General features: G+C 35.7%; 1 protein-coding gene and 1 pseudogene across 4 annotated transcripts in view; one reads left to right on the top strand and one right to left on the bottom strand.

The window, feature by feature from the left end:
* Nucleotides 1-25,430, top strand: part of SPOPL (speckle type BTB/POZ protein like) — an 83,307-nt gene that overhangs the window by 51,240 nt on the left and 6,637 nt on the right. For all 4 annotated transcript variants that reach the window (XR_011649283.1, XR_009186605.2, XM_058301028.2 and 1 more), the window contains exons 6-10: nt 292-469; nt 551-606; nt 2,517-2,639; nt 12,129-12,271; nt 12,360-12,413. Coding sequence is in view for 2 of the 4 variants with exons in the window: in XM_058301028.2 (XP_058157011.1) it covers nt 292-469; nt 551-606; nt 2,517-2,639; nt 12,129-12,271; nt 12,360-12,413 (554 nt within the window). In the remaining 2 variants the exon portion in view is untranslated. The remainder of the gene's footprint in view (nt 1-291; nt 470-550; nt 607-2,516; nt 2,640-12,128; nt 12,272-12,359; nt 12,414-25,430) is intronic.
* On the bottom strand, nt 20,658-21,950 carry LOC139439368 (eukaryotic peptide chain release factor subunit 1 pseudogene; annotated as a pseudogene).

The raw sequence follows: 25,430 nt of genomic DNA, 5'->3' as shown, positions 1-25,430 counted from the left end.
TGTTGAGAAAAGTTTTTGGAATTATTTTAATAATCAAACGTTCCAAATAATTGATAAGCCATTTACTTGCATAACATTTTATTATTAAAATAAATCTAATTTGTTTCTCTATATCATTTGTTTTATTTAAATTATATTTTAAAATTCAGTTCCAGGTATTAGCATTTTTGATCAGTAGTACATTGAATTTTCAAATGAATTTAAACATAAGAAATTTAAGTATGGATTCCATAACTGATTATGATATTAATTTGTGAAAATGTTTTTCCTGCTATGTCTCTTTTTTATTAGGTGAGTGTGGTTCAAGATTCAGTAAACATATCAGGACATACTAATACAAATACTTTGAAGGTGCCTGAGTGTCGACTAGCAGAAGATTTAGGTAATCTCTGGGAAAACACAAGATTTACAGATTGCAGTTTTTTTGTGAGAGGACAAGAATTTAAAGCTCATAAATCTGTGCTTGCAGGTACTTTCTACTTTTGGGTAATATAGTATGATTTTTTTTATAAATTCGTGCACTAAATAATGATTTTTAATCTTGTTATAGCGCGTTCCCCAGTTTTCAATGCAATGTTTGAACATGAAATGGAAGAAAGCAAAAAGGTAAACATGGTTTAAAGTCTAATGTTTAATTTGTACAAATTAGAATAGTGAGATGTGTATATTTAAAGTAACGGTGCATGTTTTCATTGTCACACTGATAAGGAAAAAAACTAGAAGCAAATATAAAAATGGGGGGAAAATGTTCTGTAGTAGAAAAATAAATTTAGCCCAATATGAATGTTCAGTGAATATTGCAAGTAATGGCTGTTTGAATGCTCATCTAGTGGGTAAACAAATGGGTAGTAGTTATCCAGAAACATAGTTCTGGTCCATAGCTGTTTGAGAATGTATATTCCACATTTCTAAACTTCAGGGGTCAATTTTAGAATTTATCTTCTAGAAACAAAAATAATGTCTACATTTTTGCCACTAAAACGAGGATATTAGACTTAACAGAAAAGGAAAAAGATTACATGAGTATTACAATACATTAACTATAATCCACATATTACCTGTTGACTTCCACAGACATTTCTCTTTCACTTGTCATCTTAAAATCCAGTCAGATGAGAGATCAGAGGTGGAATCTTTGCTAGTTGCATAACATATAAGCTTTAGGTCTCCAATAGGACAGTTTCAAAGTTTATTCATGTGTGGTTCATAATTAGAGACTGCAATAAAATAGCTGCTTTTTTTCCTTTGATAATTGGTCTAAGAAGATGCTATGATCAACCTCATGACAGAATTGGGGAGATATCAGTGATGTCAAATGTTATTGATAACAAAGGATCAGAAAAATTTGGTGTTTAGTTGTAGATACGGTATTAGTCGGGATTATTTAGGGAAAAAGAATCAATAAGAGATAGCTGTCAATAATATACGATTCTGTAAGAGTCTCTCACACAGACATGGGGATGCACAAGTCCAAGTTCCGCAGGCTGGCTCCAACCAGGGGCTATGGTGAAAGTCCAGTGAAAATTCTTGACAAGTTCTGGGAGATGTTGGCTGTCCAAAGACGAGTTGGGAAAATATCTCTCAATGCTGGAATCACTTCCCCTTTTAAGGGATCCAATTGATTGGGTTAAGCGTCACTCATTGCTGATGGCAATCTCTGTGATTGATGTAATTATAACCAGCTATCTATGATTTACCACTGCAGTAAAGTCAGTGGTGACTAAAGTCCATAAATGCTCTTGTATTATAGTTAGCCCAGTGCTTTCTTGACCAAACAACGAGGCACAATTACCTGGCCACATTGGCAGAATTAACCATCACAGATATTTAGCTTCATTGATGCCAGGAAAGAAATGAAATAAAAAGTTACAGGAGTTTAAAAATCAACTAATCCCCTTTGGACTTGAGTATGTCTTAAGTAAGGAAGGAGGTACCAGTAGATAATAATACCTGCCTTTCCTGCCCCCCTCCCCCCCCCCCCAAAAAAAAGAAAGAGTTCTGAGACAGTGGAATCTGATATTATCTCAATTATGTACTTTCCTTTAATGCCAGGAATAGAGCTGATGGTTGTAGGGTCTTAAGCATTGTAATAAGACATCGAAAATTAACAAAGAAAAACCAAATAGCCGTCTTCCTCTAGATTAGAGGTGAGAAACTGAATACAGATGTGTTTTGTTTGGCTTATTGTGTGTGTATGTGTATTTTCAACTCAGAAATTGGGGACTTTTCACTTGGTAGTACTTGGCTGGGTCCCAGCTGATCATGATCCTCACCTTTCATACATTGTGTGCTATTCCTCTTAGACCTGCCTGCTTAACTTTTCCCACTTAGCTTACTGAAAATGTACTTACTTAGTTTAGAATAGAGTTTGGAAATGTCTCTATATGTATACCTGAGTTGTATAGTACTTTAGTACAAATTGCGGGGGGGGGGCGGTTTGAATTACTGCCAGGGATTCACTTTGATTAAATTGTGTGTATTTTTAAACATCTTTTTTATGTTGTTTTCAATATCAGAATCAAGTGGAAATAAATGATGTAGACCCTGAGGTTTTTAAGGAAATGATGGGATTCATTTATACAGGAAAAGCACCAAACCTTGACAAAATGGCTGACAATTTGTTGGCAGCTGCAGACAAAGTAAGTAACTAGGTCTTGAGGAGCTGAAAAATATCCTCAAACTTGATGTATATTGAAAGCTGTCATCAGATGAAAAACCCAAATAACTTGAAATACTGAATTTATTTGTATTATTTGTAGATGACTCTTGAGGGTTTTATGAAATAGAATACAGTGAAATGATATGGATATCAGGTTTTTGAAATCAACAAGATGTAGAAATATCTTGACCCAGTTAAAGTGTATGGAAGAAAGTGAATTTTTCATGGGAAATTAAACTGTAAGCTAACGCAATTTTGAGTGCATCATTACTCCTTTTTATAAGAACAAGTATAAAACATATATAATTTAATTCAGTTTTCAGATATTCTTAGTTTAAGATAAAGTGCATGAACTTTGTTGTTTTTTAAAGGGAGAAAAATATTGGGTATTTTATATAATTTTATTTTCTATGTATTCATAAACTTTTAAAATGTAACAGCATAGAAAGTAGAAAATCATATTATCAATTTTACAATGCTCTTTTGTAATGGTGATTTCTTGAAGGTAGGGAAATAGTACAAAAATAACAGAAAATCTCTAAGCTATTAGAATTTCCTAGGGAGCTTTCCCCAAAACTACTGATGTCCATGCTCTTGATAAAAATCTAATTTAATTAGAGGATGATAGGGCCCAGGCATTGGTTTTTAAAAAGCTGCTAGGTAGTTTTGAGGTTTAGTCAAAATTGAGAACCACTGCTCTAAACCATCGTTTTAAACTGTGCTTCATGTCCTGTTAATCTCTTGCAAATGATTTTGCTAGCACAATTTTTAATCACATAAACCAATTACAAGGCTAGATGATTTCAAAAAAACTAAAGAGGAAGGAAGCTAAGTCTAAAAACATGGGAATGTGTAACAACAGTACACACTCAGGTAGAAAAAAGTGTAAAATCAACATTCCAAAGTGCTCACCCAGCATAATTCCTCTCACTGGAAAGTATTAATAAAAAAGTAAAACAAGAAAAGCAAAATAAAAAACACTTTTTTACATTTATTAATCTCAGTGGTGTCAGATCTCCTTGAGTACAATAAGTGGCTTTATTTATACCCTAACGTGATTTAAGAAGTTATTAATCAAATTTGATTTCTAGCATTTTATATACACATATACACATGCACACATGTATACACATATACACACTTTGAAAAGTCAGGGAAGTTGGTGATTTTGGTAAATTAAGCTATATTTGATAAACTTGAATTCATAGTACAAATGTAAGATGTGTGTAATTTGAAGGAACTTATGGAAATAAAAGTATACTATGAATTTATCTCTAATCTAGAAAGGAATTATCTAAGTAATCATTCTTAAAGATTCATAAACAATTGATGAAAATGTCATGTTCATTTTTCTTGTAATAATATAGTGTATATATTATACATAATAATTTGAAAGCCAAAATGTTTAAACAGTTTATCACTGAAATTGATTGTAAAAGATGCTAAGTAACGTAAGTCTACAAACTCAATGAAATACTGTATAAATTTTTTTGGTATTTTTAGAATAACATTTTCCATTTGAGCCACTTAAGATAGCTCAAATTTCTATGCAATTAAAATATATAAAAGTCTGAATAAATACATTGTTATTTCTTTTAAATGTAGCTAACAAATATCTCAGAATGTAATTCTTAGACTTTTGGCTTTTAATGACCTGATTTGTTCATGCATGTGAGCAAACTACCCAAGGCCGAGAAAGAACCATTAGAGAATATTATGTGTAACATAGCCTAGCACTCAAATAAGGCTGGGAATAGCCATTCTGTTATGTAAAGTTTTAGTGCCATTTGAGAAATCGTCTTATAATATAAACTTTTATTTTTGTTTTTCTTCATTTACCATGAAAGCTTTGCCTACTCATGTGAATTAGCTTTACAAATTTGTAAAAGAAAAAAATTGTCCCCTGCAGTCTACTTTTCTTTATGCTTTAATTCCCAGTTATGCCAGCATTTTTATAAAATTAGTGGTCTTTAATTCTTAAAAAATGTATTTATTAAGCAACAGAGAACACTGACCTAACCATTGTCATTTAGTTTCTTAAAGGACCTTATAGTTATTTCTGTATCTCTTGTTTTCCACAAAGACTACAGTCAGAATTTATCAATTTACTATTTTAGCTGAAATTTGGTTGTTGATCCCTTTTTCACACTAATTTTGTTTTGATAAAGATATTTAAAAACCCACCAAGAAATTAAATAGGATAATATAGGTGCTTCTACTTCTGGCCAAGATGAAGTAACAGTGACTGAATCTAGCCTCCCATCTGAAACAGTGAAAAATTTAAAAATCGAACAGGTAGTGGATGTAGTTCATGCAGTTGAGCACCTGCTCCCTAATGGGAGGTCCCAGTGCCTCCTAAAAAACAAAAAACAACAACAACCAAAAAAAAAAAAAAAAACCAAATGAGAAAACCAATAGCCAACATGGGGGAGCTGATATGGTTCAGTGGTTGAGTGCTGGCTTCCCCCATTCGAGGAGGTCTCAGGTTCAATCCCCAACCCCCAGTCCCTCAAAAGGAAAAGAAAAAAAAAAAAAAATATATATATATATATATATATGGAACAGTGGTTTTCAAGACACTGGACATATGACAATGAAGGGCACTGACACCTAGAAAACCTATTGTGCCAGCTTACTGCCTTGAGAGAGTTTCTGTGCCATGAAGCAGAGATGAGAAGCCCAGTAGCACCGGGCATATTCTTTGAGTTGAAGTGATGATGCTGAGAGTTTAGGAAGGGCAGAGCAGATAGAGTTTACAAGACAAGTACTGGAAAAGAGAGTTTTTCACTAAGAGAAAACACTGGAGATCTATAGAATCTTCCCTAGAGTATTAAGCAGAGTACTAATCAGTGTGTGCATGGGAACAAGTTACCTGCAATTAGGGAAAGAACCATCCAAGAGGATTACATGTAATAGTGTCCAGTGCTCGTGAAGGACTGGGAGTATTGTCTGGTCACACTAGCCAAACTGGAAAGCTCCATATTCATGGGGCATAGAATAGAGTACTCAGAATGGTCTTGCCCACATAGTGAAGAATAATTAGTCCTAAAATAAACATTGTTTTTGGCCTAACAAACTTTAAAAGTAATTTAGACTCAAAAAGATAAGACTGGCTTCCAAGTAACAAACTGTCCCAGAATAAAGCTCAAGAATATAGAATTTCAAAAATATTCAGCACCAAACAAGATAGAATTCACAATATGTGATATCCAGTCAAAGATTATTAAGGAGATAGGTATAGCCCATAATGAGGAGAACAGAAACAATGAGTTGAAACCAACCTAGAATTGATGCAGTTGTTAGCAGGCAGTAAAACAGTTACTATAACTGTGTTCTAGATGATCAAAAGTTTAGAAGAGACATAGACTTTCTTGAGAAGAAAGATACACTCAATAGAATTAGCAGCAGATTAGGCATTGCAGACGAAAAGATTAGTACAGCAATATAAATTGTCCAATATCACGAGTAAAGAAAAATAATGCCCACCTACTCCAAATGAAGAGATAATCAGTGAGCTGTGGGACAATTTCAAGTAGCCTGATAAGCATGTAATGGAGTCCTTGAAGAAGAGGGGAGAGTGGGGGTGGAGAGAAAAAAATATTTGCAGAAATAATGGCTAAAAAATTTCAAGTTTTGATGAAAACTAAAAATCCAAAAACTTACTGAATCCCAAGCACTGGAAACATGAAGGAAGACCACACCAAGGCACATCTTAACAAATTTCTCAAAACCAGTAATAAAAAGAAAATCCTAGAAATAGAGAAAAAAAAATACACCTTTTGTAAACAAGGAGGAAGAATGATAAGGAAGACAGCAGATTCATTAGAAACAATGCAAGCAAGAAGAGTGGATCAACATCTTCAAAATACTAAAGGAAAAAGAATCCTGTCAAACTAGAAATCTATACCCAGCAAAAATGTCTTTCAAAAATGAGGTTGAAATATCTACTCTTCTGATGTAAAAAAGCTGAAATAATTCATCACTGGCAGACCTACCCTACATGAGCAGTAGGAAGATAATACCAGAGGAAATGACAAAACTTCATGAACAGATGAAGAGCACTGGAAATGGTAACAGCATACGTAAATATATAATTTTTTTTCTTATTTATATATCTATTTAAGAAGACAATTAACTCCAGAGCCATCTGTCATGAGTGTAGGTCCTGGGTGTCTCCCTAGCCCTCAGGAGCACCACTACCTGGGGTTGTATCTACTTTGGCTGTCTGAGATCCTGCTGAGATGTTTTAAACGCAACCCCTCTGATGACCTCCCAACTCATTTTGTAGTCTCTTAACCATATAAACTCATTTGTCTTTACCATTTCCCCCTTTTATTCAAGGTCTTTTTCTAGTTACCTCACCTGCTAGTGATGGGTGGTAATTCCATGGTGCCAGGGAGACTCATACCCAGGAGTCATGTCCCATACTAGGGGGAAGGTAATTCATTTACATGCTGAGTTTGGCTTAGAGAGTGGCCACATTTGAGCAACATGGAGGCTCTCAGGAGTTAACTCTTAAGTACCCTGCAGCTTTAGGCCTAGTTGAAATTTCAGGCACACAGGCTTATAAGCATATTCATCACTATCAGTGGCCCATCATTGGACCATTCTTCTTCAGTGGTCTTTGCCCTTGCACTTGGGGGATTGTTGCTGCTCCTTGGAGAGTGTGTCAGAGTTTCCCGGAATGGGAACCCAGCACTCCCTCAGCTGTTGTGTGAAAGTCTACCCACTATGTCAATACCCAACCAATACCGAATATATCTATATACCCTATATGCATGCCCTGGAGAGCTCCCTCCCACCCATGCATCCCCCCATCAATGACACCCCACGTGAGTGCTCCTCCCCTGCCATAGTTGAACCCCTCTGTTATCCAAAACTTCTCCAAAAATGAAGTCTAATATATTACCAGTGGACCCTACTTTGAAAATTGTGCTCCTGAGTGTGAAGGAGTTGGGCACAGATGTGACTTTTCTATACATGCCTCTTCTGTCACTTTTACCGAACCTGTAGTTGGCGCTGGGATTGGTGTATGCTCAGGAGACTTGAATCTCTGGACTGTCCATGTGCCCGCTGAGCCCTGAGCCTCAGCAGAGTTACAACACATACTGTCCAGTTCATTGAACTTACCCAGGTCAACTAACTAGGAGGTGAGGATGGTCAACCACCACACCAGGGAACCGAGAGAGTCTACAGCTACAAGCAGGATAATTGCATCCATCAGCTATGCAGGATCTAAGCCCCCTCTCAATTTAGAGGTGCAGTGGACATCACCATCCCAGGGTCCTTAGGATGGAGAAATAAAATATGGATTAGAGTAAACTTACTGGTATTCTACTATAGAATTATTGTGACTCTAGCAATGGAGGAAACTGTATCACTGAGGTGGAGACAGTAGCCATGGGAGTTGCTGAGGGTAGGGAGAGGAAAGAAGCTGTGTGATATGGGGGCATTTTCAGGATCTGGAGTTGTCCTGAATGATAAAGCAGGGATAGATGCAGGACATTCTATATCCTTCCATAACCCACTGAATAAGACTGGGAGAGAGAGTAAACTACAGTGTAAACTGTAATCCATTCCGTGTAACAGTGCTCCAAAATGTATTCATCAAATACAATGAATATGCCACACTGATGAAAGAGGTTGTTGATGTGGGAGGAGTGGGGGAGGGGAGGGGAGCATATGGGAACCTCATATTTTTTAATGTAACATTTATTATGGTCTATGTATCTTTTAAAAGATAATGTTAAAAAGGGAAAGAAAAAGACAATTGTTTAAATAAAAATAACTACAGTGTATTACAGGGTTCATAACATGTATAAATAAAAACATGTATAAGTAAAATATATGACAAGAATAGTACAAGGCCTGGAGAAGAGAAATTGAAGTATACTATTTTAAGGTTTTTATATTTGAGGTAAAGTGGAAAATATGACTTGAGGTAGACTGATAAGTTAAAGATGAACCCTACAGAAATCATTAAATTATTAAAACGGGATTTCAGCTAATTAGCCAACATAGGAGATAAAATAGAGTGAAAAAAAATACATGTAATTAATGCAGAAGGCAGCAGAAAAGGAAGAAAAGTGAAAAAGATGAGAAAACAAATAGCAAGATAGTAGGTTTAAATCTAACCACATTAAGTGTAAATATCTAAAAACCCCAAATAGGGGTGGGTGTAGCTCAGTGGTTGAGTGCTCACTTCAGTGTCCAAAGTCCCAGGTTCAATCTCCACTGCCTCTTAAAAAAAAAAGGCATATATGGACAGATTATATAAAACAGCAACTTCTGATTGTATGCTGCGTATAAGAAGTCCACTTTATTTAAAGACACAAAAGTTAAAGGATATAAAAATATATACCATGCTAACACGATATCTAGAGAGACTATATCAGGAATATAAGGAAAATGTAGAGCCAACCTGGGATGAAGCATATCGTTTCATAAGGATAAAGGGATCAAGATATTAAGAGAACAATGATAATCCTAAATGTTTATGTGTCTGATAAAAGAGATTCAAAATACATGAAATAAAACCTGATAGAACCTTAAGGAGAAATAGGCAGATCCACAAATTTGTTTAGAGATTTCAGCACACCTCTCTTAATAGTTGATGGCAAATAGGTAGAAAAGTGGAAAGGATATAGCAGGCTTGAACAAAATTATAACTCAATGTGATATAATTTGGGTTTGTAGAACAGAGTATACTTTTTTCCAAGTGCACATGGAATATTTTCTAAGATGATATTCTAGGCATAAAACAAATCTCAATTAATTGAAAAGGTTTCAGGTGAAAAGTTTAAATTGGAAATCATTGACAAAGATATCTGGAAGACGCTGAGATATTTGGAAACTAAACAATACACTTCAAAATAACGCATCATAAAGAAGAATTCAAAAGGGAAAATAGAAATAACTTTTCACTAAATGCAAACGAAACTATAGCATATAAAAATTTGTAGAATGCTGCTAAAGCAGTACTTAGAGGAAATTCTGTTAAAAAAAGAAGAAAGCTCTGTAATTCACTTCAGCTTTTACCTGAAGAAACCAGAAAAAGAAAACCAAATTACACTTGATTAAGCTGAAGAAAGGATATAATAAGATCAGAATGGAAATCAATGACATAGAAAGAGAAAAACAATTGAAAATCAATGAAACCAAAGATGGTTCTTTGAAAAAAATAAAATTAATGAACCTCTAGCCTTGTTGATCAGGAAATAAAGACACAAATCTAAGTAAGTATCATTTATGAGAGAGAAGTCATCACTTATTCTACAAATACTAAAAGGATAATAAGGGAATATAATATACTTTTTGCCAGTATATTACTTACATGAAATGGACGAATTTCCTTTGGAACTCATAAATTAAAGAAAAAATAGGTAATCTGAATAGATACATTTGAACAGATACATGATAATAGTTTTTAAAAAAAGTTTCTGTAAAGAAAACTCCAAGTTTAGATGGCTTCACTGGTGAATTTAACTAAACATTTAAGAAAGAAGTAAAATTTTACAAAAACTTTTCCAGAGATTTTAAAAAGGATCAAACACTTCACAGCTTATTCTGTGAGGCCAGCATTAACTCTGATAACAAAAACAGATGAGGAATTACAACAAAAGAAAATTGCGAAACCAATATCCCACAATATTTTAGTGATTTTAATTTAAAAATATGAAAAGAATAAGACATCTTGACCAAGATGAGTTTGTCTCAGAATCAAGTTTGGTTTAATGTTTGTAAGTTAAACAATGTAATTTGCTACATTAACAAAAAGGAAAAATCGTGATTTTGCCAATAGTTGCAGAAAAAGCAATTGACAAAATCTAATATACATTCTCAATAAAAACTCATCAAACTGGGAATAGAAGGGAACTTCTTCAACCTTCTAAGGAACTGTGAAAACTACTAACATATTTACAAGCATCATTGATATTGCAGATTTGGTTCCAGACAGAAGCAATAAAGCAGGTCATGTGAAATTTTCAGTTCCGCAGTGCTTATAAAAGTTATGTTTACACTTTACTGTAACCTATTAATTGTGCAATAATACTGTGTCTAAAAAAACAATGTACATACTTTAATTAAAATGTGACAGAGGCATGAAGTGAGCACATGCTGTTGAAAAAATGGCACCGATAGTCTTGCTGTCAATGCAAGGTTCTTATAAACTATCAATTTGAAAAATGCAGTAACTGTGAAGCACAAATACAACAAAGTATGCCTGTAGTGGGGAAGGACTGAATAGTTTACCCTTAAAATTGGGAACAAAATAAGAATGTCAACTCCTCCCACTGCTATTCATCATTGTACTGGAGAGTCAGTAAGTCAAGAAAATAAACAAAAGGCATCCAGCTTGGAAAGGAAGAAATAAAAATCTGTTGTGGACAACATGATCATCTATGCAGGAACTACAATAGAATGTATAAAAGGGCACTAATAAGTTGAGCAAGATTGGAAGATACAAGATCAATACTGAAAAACCAATTCTATTTTGATATGTTAAGAACAGATCATCTGAACATGAAATTTAAAAAACAGTGCTATCTTGGGCATTTATTTTATCCCAGATAAATGAAAATTTATGTTCACCCAAAAACCTATACACAAATTTATAGTACTAGCTTTATTTGTAATAGCTAGAAACTGGAATTAGCTCAAATGTCCAGCAACTGGTGAGTGGTTAAAGAAACCATGGTTAAAAAAACAACAATAATTTGTATATTCATACCATGGACTACTACTCAGCAATAAAAAAAGATTGAAATACTGATATATGTAACAACTTGGCTAAATCTCTAGGGAATTATGCTTAGTGCAGAAAAAGCTAATTACAAAGTTTGTATACTCTATGATTTGATTTATATAGTATTTTTGAAATGATAAAACCTTAGAAATGGAGATTAGTGGTTGCCAGGGTGCAAAAGGGAGGTGGGATCCTTGGTAGTGTTAGAATTTTTTAGTATTGTGGCTATATAATGTGTGTATATTTGTCGATTATACTTCAGTAAGGCTGAAAAAATATTAAAATACACTAATGACCTCAAGAATTTTTAGTAATAATGAATATTATTTGTTTAGCTTAATAATGAATTCCTTTTCAAAACTGAAGATTGAATAGTGGCAACATGTAATATGTACTGAGTAGTATGCTCTGGTGTTTGAAATAGTAGGGAAGATACTTGTTAAGAATTTTTAGTAATAAAGTATCCTTTTAGCATGAACTTTATATTGCAAATATACTGTATTTTGCAGTTAGGTAAATTAAAATTTCCTTAAATACATTAGTCTTCCTAAATATATCCATTCACATTTTCCTCATATTAGGTTAAAATAATAATTTAGACATTTAAAGTACTCTCCAAAGAACAGTGTGCTTTAACTTCGTTTTCAAATTTACAAATACCATGTATTTTAGAACTTGTTAGTATGAGTAAATATTTAATGGTTATATTTTCCTTTTGGCTAGTATGCACTGGAACGGCTGAAGGTCATGTGTGAGGAAGCTTTGTGTAGTAACCTCACAGTAGAAAATGTTGCTGATACCCTTGTCCTAGCAGATTTGCACAGTGCAGAGCAGTTGAAAGCACAAGCCATAGACTTTATTAATAGGTAAGCTATGCTTGTATTTCAGTGGGCATGACACCTTCAGCATTTTCCCACTGGACTCATTTTAAATGTGTTTAAATCTTCAATGCAGGTGCAGTGTACTTCGACAACTTGGTTGTAAAGATGGGAAAAACTGGAACAGCAAGTAAGATGTCTTCAGTTTCTAAAGTTGATCTGCATAAATGAAATTGTTTGCATAGCTTTTTTTTTTTAATTAGAGAAGTTGTAAATGAATAAAACAATCATGAATACCATACAAAAATCCCATACATTGCCCCACCACCACCACGTTAAACGTTGTTGTAAAACATTTGATACAGATGATGAAAGAACATTGTCAAAATATTACTAACTATAGTCCATATCATAAATTTGGTGTTTTTCCCACAGATCACCCTATTATTAACTCCATGTATTAGTATTTTATATTTGTTATAGTTCATGAAAGATCATTTTCATATTTGTACTATTAACCAGTCTGTCATCCACCACAGGGTTCAAGGTGTTTATATTAGTCATCCAAAGAGGTGCTGATGCAAAATACCAAAAATTGCTTGGTTTTTATAAAGGGTATTTATTTGGGGTAGGAGCTTACAGATACCAGGCCATAAAGCAAAAGTTGCTTCCCTCACTAGTCTGTTTTCATGTATTGGAGCAAGATGACTGCCCACGTCTGCAAGGGTTCAGGCTTCTTGGGTTCCTCTGGACTCAGCTACTGTGTTTTCTCCATCAGGTCAGCTGTAGACTATCAGGCAAACGGCTCTGTCTCTCTCCCTGGGGCTCCAGCTTCAGCATCAAACTCCAACATCAAAACTCCAACATTAAAATAGGCCTCAACTCTGTTCTTTCCCATGCCTTTTATCTGTGATTCCCACCCACCAAGGCGTGGGGACTCAATGCCCTAATCATAACTCAATCATACCCAGGCACAGATCAGATTATAAACATTATCCAATCTTTATTTTTGGAATTCATACCCATATTACACTGCTACAGTGTTATAGTCTTATGCCTTATATCATCCATTCAAAGTGTACACTCAGTCGCTCTCAGTTTCATCACAATTGTACTCTCATAACCTCAATTTTAGAACTTTTCTTTACTCCAAAAGAAAAATAACCCATACTCCTTTTATCCCCCTTGTTGACCATTAGAATTGATATAGTATCTTCTCTGCCATTGTTGCAAAAATATTAGTCATACTTAGAGTTCATAAGTGATGTTAGTTTTATTTTTCCCATTTATCAACATATTCTTAATACCTTGTAATATAAGAACATTCTTGTATTTCTTCTATTAACCGCAATCTTCATCCACCACTGAAGTCAATATTATAGTCCCTATATTATCCTCTAACTTCCTTTCCATTGGCATTTACATCCCTAGACTACCCCTTTCAGCCACAATTACATTTATAAATCAGCAGTGTTAGCTATACTCACTAAAATATGTTACCATCAATTCTGTCCATTTCTACACATTTACAATCAAACTTATTAAAAATACTATGTGTATTAAGCATCAGCTCCCTGTTCTCAACCCACATTCTATCTCCTAGTAATCTATACTCTAGAGTTTTTATGTTTTTTTAACACATAAAATTATTTATCAGTTTGACAAATATTTACAGGTATGTTTCAAGCACGGTATTGGGAACTGATACTCTATTTTTATAATTTTAATCTAAGAAGACTGATATTTGGTGTTTTTTAAAAATAAAATTTTATTTAAGTGTATCATTCATACATGAACATACATAAATAATGTGTTTAGTAAAAGTTGTAAAGTACAAAACAAAAATGCATATTATCATACAAGGCTCCCATACATCACCCCACCACCAGCACCTTGCATTGCTGTGAAAAATTTGTTACAAACTATTAAAGAGCATCACCACATTATTACTCCTTACTATGGTCAGTATCTACATTTGGTATATTTTCCCCTCAACCCACCTGATCATTAATGCCCTGTAGTATTATACATTTGTTATAGTTCATGAGAGAACAGTATCATATTTGTCCTATTAATCATTGTCCATCTTCCATCACTGGATTCCCTGTGTTATACAACCCCATGGTTTATACCATCCATTCAAAGTGTACACACAGTAGCTCTCATTTTCATCACAGAGTTGTGCTGTCATCACCTCAGTCAATTTCAGAATGTTTTCATTACTCCAAAAGGAAAAATCCCCATACACCTTTTAGCCACCCCCCCCCCAGTATTGTCTCTTAGAATTGAAATATCTTCTTTGTTATGGATACAGAAGTATTACAGTATTGCTGTTAACTATCATCTATCAGTTACATTAGTTGTAATTTTTTCGTGTATCACCATATTTTTTTTTTTCTATCTGGTTGCATCACTGTCTTTTTGGTGCATTATTTTGCTGTGTGGCAGCTCATGCCTCTCCGCCACATGCAGGTCTGGGATGCTTTTTCCTTTTTTTACCACTATGTCCTAAGGGATCGAATCTGAGTCCTGCAATTGGTAAATGAGTGATCAATTGCTTGACCCACAGCTGCTTCCCTTTAACACTTTGTAAAAGAAGAGCATTTTTATATTTATAATCTTAACCACAATCTTCATCCACCATGAAAATCACTATGTTATGCAGTCCTTAGATTATTCTCTAGTTTCCTTTCAATTGACATTTACATTCACAGACCCCTTTCAGCTACTGTCACATTTATAAATCAACAGTGTTACTTTTACTCGCTATAAATTTCACCATGAACTCTATTTGTTTCCACATTTTTACATAAACCTTATGAAAATTTCTACATATATTATGCATCAGCTTTCATTCTCAACCCACATTCTGTCTCCTGGTAACCTATACTCTATAGAGTTTACCTCCATGAGTTTACTCATTGTATTTAGTTTATTTAGTTTATATTAGTGAGAATATAGAATATTTGACTTTTTTGTGTCTGACTTATTTCACTCAACATATTGTCCTCAAGGTTAATCCATATTGTTATGCATCCCAATTTCATTTCTTCTTACAGTTGAATAGTATTCCATTGGGTGTATATAACACATTTTATTTATCCGTTCATCAGTTGAGAGACACTTGGGCTATTTCCATTTTAGCAGTTGTGACTAATGCTGCTGTGAACATTGGTATGCAAATATCAGTTTACATCCTTGCTTTCAATTCTTCTGAATATATTCCTACTAACAGGATTGCTGGATCATACAGCAATTCTATATTCAGCTTCTTGAGGTACTGCCAAACTGTCTTCCACAGAGGTGGCATCATTCTACATTCCCACCAACAGCGAAGGGACATTTCTGTGTCTCCACGTCTTTTCCAGCACTTGTAGTTTTGTTTGTTTGTTTTTTAATAGTGTTTTTTAATAGTGACCCTTCCATGAGACTTGAAATGATATCTCACTGTAGTTTTAATCTGTACTTCTCTAAGAGCTGGTGATGTTGAATGTCTTTGCATGTGCTCTTTGACCATTTGTATTTCTTCTTTGGAAAAATGTCTGCTCAGTCTTTTGCCCGTTTTTTTTAGTTGGGTTGCTTATATAATTATTATTCCGTAGTATGATCTCTTTATAGCATGGATATCAAACCATTATAGGTTATGTGGTTTCCAAATATTTTCTCTTGTTGAGTAAGCTGCTTTTTCACTTTCTTGACAAAGTCTTTTGAAGAACAAAAATGTTTTGAGGAGGCCCCATTTATCCATTTTTTTCTTTTGTTGCTTGTGCTTTGGCTATAAGGTTTGACCTATCTACCACAAGATCTTAAGGATATTTCCCTACATTTTCTTCTAGGAGTTTTATGGTATTTATACTTAAGTCTTTGATCCATTTTGAATGGATTTTTGTATAAGGTGTGAGATAAGGGTCCTCTTTGTTTCTTTTGGATATGACTATCTAGTTCACCCAGCACTATTTGTTGAGTAGACTGTTTTGACCTAGTTGGGTGGGTTTGACAACCTTGTCAAAAATCACTTGCTTGTAGATGTAAGGGTCTATTTCTGAATTCTTAATTCAATTCCATTGGTCACCATGCCTATCTTCTTGCCAGTACCATTCCTGTTTTTACCACTGTAGCTAAGTATTATGCTTTAGAATCAGGTTTTCCTTCCAAATAAATTTAATAATTGGCTTTTCCATTTCTTAATAATTCTGAATATAGATCCTTTATGTTCTTGATTGTTTATTCTTAAATATTTGATATTTTTAGTCACTTTTATAGGGAATTTTTTCCTGACTTTCTCCTCAGATTGCTCATTAATAGTATAAAATAAACACTACTGATTTTTTAAATTAATTTTTTTTATTTTTAAAGAAGCTTCAGATTACATAAATGTTACATAAAAATATGAGGGATTCCCATATGTCCCACTTCCTCCTCCTTCCACACTTTACCACATCAACAACATGCCTCGTTAGTGTGGTACATTTGTTACAATTGATGAACACATATTGAAGCATTGCTACTAAACATGGATTATAGTTTGCATTATAGTTTACACACTGTCCCACACAATTTTGTAGCTTATGACAAAATATACAATGGCCTGTATCCATCACTGCAGTGTCATGCAGGACAACTCCAGTGTTCTGGAAATGTCCCCATATTACACCTATTCTTCCTTTTCCCATCCCTCAGAACTTCTGGTGGCCACTGCCTTTATATCAATGATAAAAGTTTTTCCAATGCTAGAATAACAATAAGTATAATAGAATAATAATAAGTCTACTTTAATCCATTATTCATTCCTTAGTCTTGAGGGTTTGGGGATGGTGACGCCCACTGTGCTTCTAATTTAGAGGGAGCTTAGATCCATGGGACAGATGGATGGAACTATCTTGCTTGCAATTGCAGACCCTCTCTGTTCCTTGGGATTAGTGTTGTCCATCATCATTTCCTTGTTAGTTGTCCTGGGTGAGTTGAATAACTGGAAGTCTGCTGAAATTCATGGCTCACCTGGCACATGAACAGATCAAAGATATGTGCTATTTATAGGTTCAAATGTAGTGCTAATTATAGGTTCAGAAGAGGGGCAGAAGAGTCACATGTGGAGAACCTATAAATGAGTCTAACTCTGTTACCCTGGGGAGCTTAAATTCCAAAGTGAGACCCACTGACAGGGTGCCGAATTCCTGAGCTGTCTGCCCTGCTTATAATTTCTGGATGTCTCTAGAGCCCTGCTATTTGAGGCACTGTTTACTGTGGCAGTCAGTGACATCTTGCTGAGATTTGCATAAGCGTAACCTCTGGAATGACTTCCCAGCTCACTTTGAAATCTCTTAGCCATAAAAAACTCATTTTTTATTCAGTATTTCCCCTTTTTGGTCAAGGTCTTTTTCCAGATGCATTGCTAGTTGGCACTTGGTAATAATCCCTCATTGCCAGGGAGACTCATACCCAGGAGTCATGTCTCACGTGATGGTGAGGGAGCTAATGTGTTTATATGCTGAGTTTGACTTAGAGAGAGGCGACATTTGACAAAACAAAGAGGCTTTCAGGAGATAACTCTTAGGCAGCATATAATACCAGCTAAGTTTCAGTTCCACAACAAAAGGTTCATACATAAACTCATCAAAATGAAGGGCCTAGTATAATGTTCTGTCTTCCTTCACTAGGTACGGCCCTTGCATCCAAGGGATTCTTGCTGTCCTTTTAGGGTAGCAGAACTTCCCAGGATGCAAATTCAGTGTTCTTTCAGTTATTGTGTGGATCACTACCTACCAAGATAATGCCCCAAGAACACTTGAAAATATTCATATACCTTGAAGGCATGACCCAGGTGAATCCTTTCCCATGCATCCCCCATCCCTGACACCCCCCATCAGTGATCCTCCTCTCCCACTGTTGTGACCCTTCTGTGATCCAAAACCTCTCCAAAAATGAAGCCAACAACAACAAAACTAATAAAACTAATAAGAAAATGAAATAATTTTTAAAAATAACTAATAAAATACAAAAAATTTTTTTTACTTTGAAATAATATAAAAACATTTTAAAATTTTTAGACATTTTGTCTTTCATCACCATAAGATCCCTTGTCTTGTATGTACAGTGACATTTTCTTCCATATATTCCATATATCCCCCAGTGTCTTTTTTTTTTTTTTTCTTTTCCATTTTATCATCAAAGAAGCTTTAGGGTACAGAAAAATCATGTATAGAATATATGGAATTCATATATACCCAACGCCTTCCTCCCTTTCTCCCTCCTCTATTAATAGCATTTTACATGCAGATGGTACACTTGTTACAGTTGTACAAATATTGAAGCATTGCTACTACCGTGGCCAGTGGTTTACATTATGGTTTACATTTTGGATCATACACTTTTACAGGTTTCGATGAAATTTGAAGTGGCCTGTATCTGTTAACTGCAAGATCATGCTGAACAATTTTAATGTCCTAAAAATGTCCTACATTTCATCTATTCTTCCCTCCACCTCCCCTCAGAACCTATGGTAAATACTAAGTTTCTATTTTTGAAGAATAAGATTCATAGTTACCTGCAATAATATTGAGGTTTGGCGTATTGGTCTGTTTTCTTTTACTGGAAGCACTGCTGATTTTTGCATATTAATCTTGTATCTCACCACTTTGCTGAACTTGTTTATGAGCTCTAATAGCTTTGTTGTGGATTTTTTGGGATTTTCTAGGTGTAGGATTATATCATCAGCAAATAGTGAGGGTTTTACTACTTCCTTTCCTGTTTGGGTGCCTTTTATTTCTTTTTCTTGCCTAATTGCTCTAGCTAGAACTTCTAGCCCATCATTGAACAACAGCGGTGATGGTGGGTGTTCTTTTCTTGTTCCCAGTCTCAGTGGGAAAGCTTTCAGTCTTTGATTATTGAGTACAGTGTTAGCTGTGGGATATTCATATTTGTACTTTATCATGTTGAGAAAGTTTCCTTTGATTCCTACCTTTTGGAGTGTTTTTATCAAGAAAGCATGTATTTTGTCAAATGCCTTTTCTTCGTCAATTGACATGATCATGTGATTTTCCTCTTTGATTTATTAATGTATTGTATTGCACTGATTGATTTTCTTGTGTTGAACCATCTTCGCATACTTGGGATAAAACCCACTTGATCATGAAGGATACTTCTTTAAATGTGTTTTTGGATTTGATTATCAAGTATAAAAGTTTTTGCATCTGTTCACTAGAGAAATTCATCTGTAATTTTCTCTTTTCGTACTATCTTTGTCTGCCTTGGGTATTAGGGTGCTATTGGCATCATAGAATGAGTTTGATAGTGTTCTCTCCTGTTGGATTTTGGAAGAGTTTGAACAAGATTGAAAAATCTTCTTTGAATGATTGGTAGAATTCACCTGGAAGCCATCTGGTCCTTGGTTTCTTTTTTTAGGGAGGTTTTTGATGACTTTTTCAACCTCTTTCCTTGTGATTGGTTTGTTGCTGTCTTCTCTTTCTTCTTAGGGTCAGTGTTGGTTGTTCATTTGTTTCTAGGAATTTATCCATTTTGTCTATGTTGTCTTGTTTGGTGGCATAGCCTCTTATGACCTATTTTATCTTTGTATGGGCAGTAGTAATGTCCCCCTCTCAATTCTGATTTTATTTATTTGCATATTTTCTCTTTTCTTTGCCTAAGGGTTTGTCAATTTTATTGATCTTTTCAAAGAACCCACTTTCTGATTTTGTTGATTTTGTTGTTTTTTGTTGTTGTTTTGTTCTCAAGTTCATTTATTTCTGCTTTAATCTTTGTTATTGCTTTCTTTGAGATTAGTTTGCTGTTCTTTTTCTAGTTCTTCTAGATATGCAATTAGGTATACCTCTTTGTGTGTGTAAACTTTTAGGGTAAAGGTTCCCTCTCAACACTGCCTTAACTATATACTGTAAGTTTTGTTTTTGTTTGTTGTTTTGCTTCCAACATTTCACCATATATATTTCTTCTCATGTAGTCTAAACTGAGAATGCCATGTAAATGGGTCACCATGAAATGCAGGAATTTAATCTTTCTCCAGTCAAAATAAGAAACAAACCCATATGATCTCTGTTCTTTTTTTTTTTTAAGGTGTGTAGCAGTTGAAGTATTTTTGCTTCTAAGTATGAAGATTTAAAACATCATTTTTTTTCCCATAAAATACAAGAGTAACCAATTACACCATCTAGTAAGAGTAAAAACTGGGATTTTTCTTCTAAATTAGTCCCAAGTAGCATTTAGGAATTTAGTTGTAGGTTGCTATGCTGACATCATGACAAATCAAAGTGTAGCGTTGGGTCTAGTTTTGTTTCAGTTTTCTTTTCATTATCCAATATTCATGGATTCAGCTCTGGAAATGTTCCTGTTTTAAGGCAGGGATCTTTTTGGATTCCACCATGGCTATGCTCCTTGGATTGGACCATGGAGGGTAAGGCATAGTTTGTGAGACCGATGTCGACTACGAAGTCGTCATTGAGGTCAAAAATTCCTCGTCTCCTCCTTGGTATTCTGTTCTCTGGAAGTCTACTTGGTACCACAAGATACCTCCAGTTCTACCAAATCCTTTCACAGACTGGGATCCTTCTTGGGATTTATCTGTGACAATTTCCAGTGTAGCTCCAAATTTTTTATAGTTGCTAACAATTCCAATAGGGGCATGCTCTCATTCAGCTCATGTTCTTGTCCTGTCTCTGTCTGTGAAATAAGATTTATCCTTCTTTTGTTCTGGAATTAGATAGAGGATTTTCTCCTCTTCTGTGCCTTGGCAATGAAGAACACATCTAATCATATCCAGATTTTCATAGACTCTTAGAATCTCTGCAGCTCCCATTTCCAAATCCTTTATTGTATCTTCAAGTCCGAAACAGTCCTTGCCTGTGTCCTGGCTGATTTCACCAAAATAGCATCCAGTTAATTTCTTCTCTTGAATAAATTTCACATTGGAGATAACTTCAATAGATAATAGCTTGGTTGAATCCATTTTCACTGATAGGAGATGTCAACTAATTTTAAAACTTTGATAGCAACCTCTGATCAAACATACCAACTTGACTTAGTTCAGTTTTAAATTCAGCTGATCCTTCTAAAACAGGAGCAGATACATTCATTTTGTCCCCAGAAATAAACAGCTGTACAGCAGTCTCAGCTACTTTATGAACATAGTTATGTCATTTTTCCATTCTTAAACAGGCAAAACACAAGGTATGCTGACTTCCTCTAGCATGTTTCTTTGGGAGATCCACAGTGAATCTGTGCAGGGCTTCTCTTCTGTTTCTTTGGAGTGTGCCAAAAATTGCATCACTACCAGTTATTACACTGAAGCCAAATTTGATATCATCTGAAAGTAGCACTGTAAGAGCCTCTATATGGGATTTGTTGTCACACAAATACAATGACTAATTAACTGGTTTGAAAAGCTCAAAGTCAGTGTTGACTTTCTTTTCCTTTCCTTCTTCCATTACAGTTGTTCCACAGTAAACAACCAGACCATATGGAGATACTTCGTTATAAAGTTTGAGTCTTTGTTGTACAGATGTAATGGCTCCCAGGACTGAAAGGTGGTTTACTCATGACTTAATGTTAGATGCAGTTCCAAACTTATTTTTGCCACTTGTGAAATGTGGTCTTTGGGAGAAATGATCAATGAAATCATGATTATGCCATTGCTGCAGGCCACCTCCAAGTTCTTGATGAGCTTCTTGATCTTCCAGATCTCCATGTTTCTTTCAGCAGCACTGGAGTTGTCTGCCATCTTCTTGCTTCCTCCTCTTTAAGGGCCAGTCCTGTGTGGTAGCCACTGCTCCTCCATGGCGGTGGCTCCGCGGTGGCAGTGGCTCTTCATCCTATAAGTTTTGACATGTTGTGTTCACGTTTTCATTTGTCTTCAAGATAATTATTGATTTCCCTTGCAATTTCTTCTTTGACCCACTGATTATTTAAGAGTGTGTTGTTTAATCTCCATTATTGTGAATTTTTTTTTTCTGCCTGTTACTGATTTCTGGCTTTATTCCATTATGATTGGTGAAAGTGCTTTGTTTAATTTCCATCTCTTTAAATTTATTGAAACCTGTTTTGTCAATCATCATATGGTCTATCTTGGAGAATGATCCATGAGCACTGGAGAAGAATGTATATTCTGTTTTTTTGGGGTGCAATGTTTTGTATGTGCTTTTAGGTCTAGTTCATTTATCGTATTATTTAGCTCTCTGTCTCCTTATTGTCTTCTGTACAGATGTTCTATCAAATGAAGAGAGTGGTGTGTTGAAGTCTCCGAATATTATTTTAGAGACATCTATTTCTCCCTTTAGTTTTGCCTGTATTTGCCTCATGTATTTTGGGGCATCCACCTTAGGTGTCTAAATATTTATTTTTATTTCTTGGTAAATTGCCCCTTTCATTAATATATAATGGCCATCTTTATCTCTTCTAACAATTTTGCATTTCAAGTCTATTTTGTTCAATATTAGTGTAGCTACTTCAGCTCTTTTGGTTACTATTTGCATAGAATATCTTTTTCCAGCCTTTCACTTTCAACCTATTTGTGGCCTTATGTCTAACTGCTTGTAGACAGCATATAGATGGTTCATAATTTTTTTAATCCACTCTGGCAGACTGTGTCTTTTGATTGAGGAGTTCAGTCTATTAACATTCAATGTTATTACCATAAAGCATTACTTATTTTGTCCATTTTATCCTTTGACTTTCCATTTTCATATCTTACTATTGTCAATCTTTTTACCCCTTAGTTATCCTTAAAATAATCTTCATTTCTGCACTCTTTTCCATCCCACTTTCTCCTGTCTTCCTTTCAGGCTGCAGCACTCCCTTCAGTATCTCTTGTAAATCTGGTCTCTTGATGACATTCTCTCAGTTTTGGTTTATCTGTGAAAACTTTAAACTCACCTTCATTTTTGAAGGACAGTTTTGTCGCCTGAAGTATTGGCCGGCAGTTTTCTCATCAGTACCTTAAATATAGTATACCACTGTCTTCTCTCCTGTATAGCTTCTGATGAGAAATCAGCACTTAGTCTTCTGTAGCATCTCTTGTATGTGATGAGTTGCTTTGCTCTTCCTGCTTACAGAATTCTTTCTTTATCTCTGGTATTTGACATTCTAAATAGTAGGTGTCTCAGAGTAGTTCTGTTTGGATTTATTCTGTTGAGAGTGTGTTGTCCTTGGATATTGATATTTATGTCTTTTATAAGACATAAATTCCTTCAGGTATTCTTTTTGCTCCTTAAGTTCTTTTCTCCTTCTGGGACACTCATAAGCATATATGTGTACATTCCGTGCTGTCATTCAGTTCCCTAAGGCCCTGTTCAATTTTTTCAATTCTTGTCTCTTTCTGTTCTTATGTCTTCTCAACTTCAGATGCTTATACATTCCTTGGCCAATTCAAATCTGCTGTTATATGCCTCTAATATCTTTTTTATCTCATTTATTGTGTCTTTTATTCCCATAGCTCTGTTACTTTTCTTTGCAAGCTTTCAAATTCTCGGTATGCTCACCCTGTGTCATCTTAATATCTTTTATCTTTTTTTTTTTTTAATTATTTAATTCCCCTCCCCTACCCCGGTTGTCTATTTTTCTGTGTCTTTTTGCTGCATCTTGTTTCTTTGTCCGCTTCTGTTGTCGTCAGCGGCAAGGGAAGTGTGGGCGGCACCATTCCTCGGCAGGCTGCTCCCTCCTTTGCGCTGGGCGGCTCTCCTTATGGGTGCACTCCTTGCGCGTGGGGCTCCCCTACGCGGGGGACACCCCTGTGCAGCAAGGCAGTCCTTGAGCGCATCAGCACTGCGCATGGGCCAGCTCCACACGGGTCAAGGAGGCCCGGGGCTTGAACCGTGGACCTCCCATGTGGTAGACGGATGCCCTAACCACTGGGCCAAAGTCCGTTTCCCAATATCTTTTATCTTTTAGCCATATTTTCCTCCAGTTCCTCGATTTGATTGAAGAGATTTGCATGAACATCATTGATTAATTGTTTTAAGTTCTTTGTCTTGCCAGGACTTTTGATTTGGTCCCTTTCTCTGAGCTGTATCTTCCTGTTTCTTAGTATGACTTGGAATTTTTGCTGATGTCTAGGCATATGATTATGTTAGTGAGTTTACACTGATGGTCAATTTCTTTCTCTTGTGTAGTGGTGGTTTCATGGTTCTTCTTTGATTTATTTTTATTTATTCCACCCCACCCCACCCCCATGTTTTGCAGTCACTGTTTGCTCTTTGTGTCCATTTGCTGTGCGCTTTCTGTGTCTGCCCGTCTTCTCTTTAGGAGGCACTGGAAACTGAACCTGGGACCTCCCATATGGAAGAGAGGCACTCAATCATCTGAGCCACCTCAGATCCCTGGTTTGTTGCATCTTTCATTGTCTTTTCCTCTGTGTGTCTCTTTTGTGGCATCATCTTGTTGCATCAGCTCACCACGCCTGCCTGCTGTGCCAGCTACCTTCTCCAGGAGGCACCAGGACCTCCCATGTGGTAGGCGGGAGCCCAAGCGCGTGAGTCACATCTGCTTCCCTCTTCTTTGATTTTTGATTCAGCTTATTCTCAACATTTTTAAAAATTGCCCTAAGTTACAGAAGAGAGTCAGGGACCGTCTAATGGGGCAGAGACCAGATCCAAGAGGGGCCTGGGTATAGGGACATAAGAGTCTCCAAAATGTCTTGTTTTTTTTTTCACTTGCTTGGCATGCAAGCAGATGGCACTCTTCATTGAACCAGTTCAACCTCTACAGGCTTGTGTTTCTGAACCACTTAGAGCCTCAATTCATAGCAGGGTCCTACTGCTTAAACTTGCCAAAGAGAAACCACACTGAGCCCTCTGCTGCACCCTCCCTCATCATAGAGAGGAATATGTCCATTCCCCTCTCCGTTAGCTGCCATCAGCCACTGGTTTTACCAAGGCTGTTTTCCTTGAGTGTGGGCGATGGATGCTGCTCCCAGGCACAGTAGCAAATAACACATGGTTTTCTTTTTAGCCTCTTTATCTCTCTGTCCCCACTCCTTCCTGGATGATATGTGGCGCTTCCCTCATCTGCAGATCCCTAAAGCAGCTCTTATGGATAGTTTCTGCCCCTCCTCTGCTGTTTTTGCAAGAATACTGAGCTCTCCCTACTGACCCAGATGTCATTTTCCTGGAACCTGCATACCCTTTTGTTGAAATAAATAAGTATGAATCTAGATGCTAATTATATGAAACAAACTGCCAGTTAGCTAAGAAATAATTTGACTGTA

This window comes from Dasypus novemcinctus, chromosome 7 (genome assembly GCF_030445035.2).
Source record: "Dasypus novemcinctus isolate mDasNov1 chromosome 7, mDasNov1.1.hap2, whole genome shotgun sequence".
NCBI lineage: Eukaryota > Metazoa > Chordata > Mammalia > Cingulata > Dasypodidae > Dasypus > Dasypus novemcinctus.
Note: the sequence above shows the minus strand (reverse complement) of the source record. Positions and strands in the feature narration are given on the sequence as shown.